Source organism: Crotalus tigris, unplaced genomic scaffold (genome assembly GCF_016545835.1).
Source record: "Crotalus tigris isolate CLP2741 ecotype Arizona unplaced genomic scaffold, ASM1654583v1 scf7180000019221.656610, whole genome shotgun sequence".
In the NCBI taxonomy this organism is placed as follows: Eukaryota; Metazoa; Chordata; class Lepidosauria; order Squamata; family Viperidae; genus Crotalus; species Crotalus tigris.
In genome coordinates, this window is record NW_024097442.1 from 404,720 (window position 1) to 410,719 (window position 6,000).

The 6,000-nt window shown below is 34.8% G+C and overlaps 1 protein-coding gene across 1 annotated transcript in view; it reads right to left on the reverse strand.

Moving 5' to 3' along the window:
* Positions 1 to 5,147, reverse strand: part of SMARCD2 (SWI/SNF related, matrix associated, actin dependent regulator of chromatin, subfamily d, member 2) — an 85,836-nt gene extending 80,689 nt beyond the window's left edge. Inside the window, exon 1 of the mRNA XM_039361234.1 lies at positions 4,811 to 5,147. Within this exon, the coding sequence (XP_039217168.1) occupies positions 4,811 to 4,993 (183 nt within the window). The 5' untranslated portion in view covers positions 4,994 to 5,147. The remainder of the gene's footprint in view (positions 1 to 4,810) is intronic.
* Positions 5,148 to 6,000: the final 853 nt, after the last annotated feature.

The window sequence follows — 6,000 nt, forward strand, 5'->3', positions numbered from 1 at the left end:
AAGAGTCTACACTCATTTCAACTATGATAAATAAACAAGCATTATTAGCATGTCTGATCACACAATCCTGCTATTAAATAGTACATTCTATAAGATTCTGCTTGTTATTATGAAATAAACTTCTATAGTTTTTAATTTTAGGGTTTCAGTTAATAATCTAGCTTTGCAAGTCTTCCATAGTTTGGCAACTTTATTTTATTTTATTATATTTTATTTAGAATTTGCTCAGTTGTATAAACTCTATTTTTATATGATCTAAGAATTCTTGTTCCATTTAATCTGACATAATTCTTTATTAAAACATTTCAATTTTCTTTTTTTTTCATTTATTTTCTTATGCAAGAAGCAGATCTTTAATTATGTCTTTTTAAATACCCGTGATTCCTTTTTATTATGGTTGGCAATTTATAAAATCTAGGGTTGTGCAGAAATCTAAATTGAAATCCAAAAAATGATTTGGAGATTATGGGGACACACACTTAGTGTCTTAAAGAACTGCATCTTTCCCCAGAACTGAGTGACTATCTCCACAATTTCCTCTCAATCTTGAAAAAAGATGTGTTTAATAAAAAGCATTCCCAGCGGATACTAAATGCATGTCCACATGAGCAACATTAATTAATACTGTGCAGAAATTAAATTCAGGTCTTTACACTGCTGTAGCAAAATTATTTTTATATTTGGAAGAATAAAGATATTAATTTAATTGCTTAGTTACAAATGTGTTTTTCATTTGTCTATATATTGACATATCTTTTATAAGTCTTACAGAATTAATCAAGCTTAAACTACACTATGTAGTACATATGAATTTATATCTTTAATTCCAATAGAAATAAGCAGAAGTTTTCTACAAACTTATTTTCAAATAATTTTCCTCCTCCTAACTTTATCAAGAAAGACAGTTGAAGCTTACCGACATTTCCTACATTCTTTTATTATACTTACGTTATGTTCTTTATCAAGAGTACAATCTGAATGATTTGGCTTATATTAATGATACATTATTTTGCTGTAATATTAAAAAATGTTATAGAAATATTTTTCTTTTTTTCTATTCCATATTTTCTTTAGATTCAAACTTATTTTAACCATCTTTGAAAGGATGTCAAACACTATGCATATATTACTAAGGTTTAAAATACAGTTGTTCTTTAAAAAAATAGGCTTTAAATTAATAGACATAGAAATCAAACTGCCATCACTCTATTGTTGTTTTCTAAAAGAGCATAAAACCTGGTCAGTTTATTGGAGAAAGTGAAACAAAGACCTTATCAACTAGGACAGAAAAGTAGCAGTGCATTGTGGCAATTTCACCTGAGTAGAAAGATGTCATATTTTTAGTAATTTAAATTTATCTAAATGTAGAAGAGGTAAATTGTGCAAACAATGTTTAACCATATGCATGAAAATAATTTACACAATATGGGCAAACATGTGGTAGGGTAAATATTAATTTATATTAAAAATTTTAATTTGCTAAGCTTGACTTCAAATTCAATCTGCTCTTCCTAATTTATAACAGCATCTTCAACTTAAACAAGTTTTAATGGCTTAATATGAGGCCAACATGTTGGCTGCTTCAAAAAGCACTTGCATTTTAATGGAATCTGAGACAAAAGTAAAATTCATAATTATCTTTTTTGAAAGGTCAAGAATATAAATGAACATTTCTGGGATATTCTAATTATTGATAAAAGAAGCAGAATTTTTAGTAATGCCCTATAAATAGCTTCATCTTTTTAAAAATGTTTAAATGATATAAACAGATTTGCTATTAGAGTTGATTTATCAAAAATGTATTTAGAATGCACTGGACTCCCCAAAGAATGTTCTTGAAAAGAAAGATATGAGATTTTCTTTGATGAAGGTGTTCCATGTAATGTGGCCCTACCATCCTTTAGTACTTTTGGGGAATGATCTTTACCTTTATGGGGAAATTTTAAATGTTAAAAATGTTAATGTGGTTTTAAATTATACACTAAAGTTTTAGAAACTCTTCATCAAGAATTATATTTTTATAGTAGCATACATGGCGGATGGCTAGAAGAATTATACTGAGAAATTGGAATGTATAATAATATTTTGTATTTGATTACATTATAATACCATATGTATCTACAAATAAATCAGACACCTTTAATATAAGGTATGTTGTTAGAAAGTTGAAATATTTGCTATTTGTTGGAGAGTTGAAATATTTGCTATTTCAGCTTTTAATTTTATACAGTATTTTACTACTTCGATATAGCTGATTATATTTTTAAAGTTTTTTGAATTGTTTGAAGCCAATTGATGAAAAAGTAATATATAACATAGCAGTGCAATGTTTTGGTTTTAAAGGCAAAACTGCTTCAGAGTGGACAAGGCACAAACGTAACACTTATCTGCAATTCCTTAAACCAAATGTGACTTTTCCTAGGTTCCATAACAACTTGAATCTGGGAAAAGAAGGCTGCTTTAAAAGTTATAGATGGATGCCACATTCTCCACATGCTCCAAAATACTCATCTGTTTCTGAATCCAAATCACATCCTAACTGTAATATATAAACTACATAATTAAATAAATCTACATTTTGCAAGAAATTCTTAACTGACTTGTATTGAGTCTAATTCATGTCCCATTAGCAATATATACAGTATATAGTCAACCAGGTGTGTAAAGAATCAAGTAAGCAGCTTACTTTCACACACCTACCCAGGTGTTGGAGCTGAGTCACATGGCAGATATTTTTTTTAAGTTCCTGGGAAAATTCTAAATGTGACAATTGGTCTGTTTAGTTTGGTAGTTCAGAAACTATACCAACTTGATAATACATTAATCTTACTTTTTGAAAATCACATATTTAAGAGTCACCTGAACTACAAGATGGGCAGCAAATAAAATTGATAAATAAATTAAATAAATCAAAATAAACCATGGAGAAAATCTCTCTTTCCAATGTTGGCATGGCTATGTCAAAAATAGGGAGGAGACGGTTTACTCAAATTATTTTTAAATGGCTTATAAAATATATTCTATGGATATTCTTCAAATCAATATCATTTTTATTTGATTGATGAATATAAAATATCGCCAATAAATTATTATCCCAAAAAGTTTAAGCACTTAAGGTGTCAGAAATCTCCTTGTGGATATATACTGCAATGCCTTAGGGAGTGTATTAACATTACTTTAAATCATCAGTAGTCTGCAAGTTCTTTTGACATCGATGCTATATTTTCTTTCATTCCTTACATTCAAACTAAAAGTGTATTATCTGGGTACTCAAATACTGCTGAAGACTCAATTCTTCTAATATACAAACTCTTGTATAATCAAGAATCCCAGAGAATGGGAAAATTCCTTTCCAATAAAATACACAAGCCAAAATATATACACTCAAGTTTCATGGAAAATATTTCAGATCTTTCTTTAAGTAAAATGTTGCTTGCTTTCATAGTCTCCATCTTTTTAATATCCCTTAATATCCAAGTTCTTAGGCAATTAAATAAACATCCACGTGATTCTAGTTGATAGCAAGTGATATAAAAATTTATTACATGTCTATGTCACTATCTCAAAACAATATAAAAAATGAAGCACAATTTGATTCAAGCAAAATTAAAATAGACATTAAAGTAGCATATTAATTAAAAAGACGATATTAAGAGAAATGGAAAACAATGTAATCATTCAGCCTTAACTTTCAGGCAAGGAAGGACTGAGGGGAGAAAACTACAAAAGGCTTTTATTACCTTTAAAAACCAAGAATTTGTTTTCCAATTGCAAAACTTTTCAACCTTCACAGAATTCAATCACCACAAAATCACTGTAAGGTTGCAATCTTACACATACTTATTAGGATGGAATAACATACTCCATTAAACATAGAAAAAATTTCTCCTGAATACCCGTAAACAGTATTACACAAACAGACCTATAATTTGCAGTGCAAACTCCACCTCCTCTTGCCACAACCATAGGCCTAAGACAGACCAGATGGCACATGCAAGCCAATATTCAACTGTCTTTCACCGCCCCATTAGAGCACATCTATTTATTCAGATCTTAAGGCTTCCTCAAAAACATAAGGAAACATTAAATATTTATTTAAATTAGTAGAAATTACCAATTTCTGTCAAAGTAAAATTAAAAATAAACCCATACAAATTATAGTAGCCTAACTAAAATTTATTTTGTGGATTCTCTATTGTTTTTTTTTAATTGTTTTAATTGCTTTATAATTTTAGAACTATAAACCACCCACCGAGAAGTGGCTATAGAAATCAAATAAATAAAAAATATTTAATGCATTAATTTATTAAAAATTTAATAATTTTGTAGACTTAGATTTTGACCATTACAAAATAAGTTGTTTCACCTTTTCGACCCTTCAGCAATTTCTAATAAGCAACCCAAGGAACCGAAATGTTGCTGTCTCTGATGTCTCTGTTTCCCGCAAAGAAAATGCAATTTCTTCATCCCACCTAACATATGTCGTTTATTCTCACTCATATGTTCCATTTCGTTAAAATACCCCCTTCTCTGAAAAGATGCCCATAATTTTTTTCCTAATAGATACTGACGCCCCTGCTACAGCTGCCAGTCTCTTCACGTGTCTCCTAACTGTGAAAGCCTCCAGAGTGACTTTTCTCAAAGAGACGACCTGCACATAACTTGGACTATAACTCTTATTGTTCCCAGTTCGCGGATGATGGGAATCATAACTCTGTAAATTCAGAGGGCTCCCGTCGGGGTCGCGCCACTGCTTCCGCACTTTTCCCGAACTGACAACACATGCACACGTGCGCGCCTGCCCACTTACTTGGAACTGAGCTCCGTGGCCCATGGGCCGATATGATCCAGCCCCAGCAGGACTGGGTCCTCGCAAAAGCCCGCTTCCCGGTGCTGGGACAGCAGGCGAAGGGACGCCCGCTGCCACTGAGATAGCCGCCGATGGTCCCTCCGGGGGCGGCGGAATCAGGGGAAACCCGCCGCGTCCGGCCATAGGAACTGGAGGTTGGAGGCAACAGCTGGAGATACCTCAAGCGCGTCCGAGAGAAGGAAACAGCGCTGGCTGATAGACGGAGAGGGCAGTTCAGTACATGCCACGGACTCCTCCTCTGGGGCCTCCCCTCTCAACCGCCTGAGCTTAGCCTGGCCCTGCGGCGGGGAAAAGGTGGGGAGGGAGAAGGAGAAGGTGGAGACAAACAAGCGCCTCTCGGGGCGGTGCGACGAGCCAGCGCCGCCACTCTGAGGCGCCAAAGAACAGCCTTGGAACCGACATGCGATCTGGTCACGAGGGACAGCTGCACGCGCGGCCACTGCCGCCTCGCCCCGGACCCAGCGCGTGAGCTCTTCGCCTGGAGTTTTGCGCTTCAGTGTCTTTTTCCTGGGGCCGGAGGGGGGGGGGGAAGAGTTTTCTTTCCGTGAAATTGGATAAGAATGTTGGGGGAAAATGTGGAATCAATCGTCCATATAAGGCATCAATACGGGCGGTATTACATTGCCACGGGGATGCTAGTTCTTGAGCCAGTAAAACAGTTTGCTACAAAGAGTTCGTATTTGCGCCTCGGGGCTCTATTCTGTCTAAAAAAAAAAAAAAAAAAAAAGGCCAGCAAACGTGTTGCTCTGTGCTTTTCATACTTTTGTTAAGCAAAATAGTTTATGGATTATTCCCTGAATGATGTCCACTTCCACTGAGTATCACCCGTCATAAAAACCAGCAACAGTCTCTGTCATTAATATCTGGCATGCACCGTAAGGATTTCAGGTGCTTTCATTCGTGGGTTTCTCCAGCTTTCAAATGGCCTAAACTTCAGAAAGACAGGGACATTCCACTCCTGGGACCTGCTGTTGTCTATGCAGGAGGAGAAAGAAGGAAAACTTTTCTGATGTATCAAGCTGGAGTTAAAGGGGGAGCCATCAATAATGAGAGAGCTTCATGTTCTGCTAACAATATTGCTTGGGTAACAATGCTGATGACAAGTGACTGTGACCAGCAACACTTCAAAA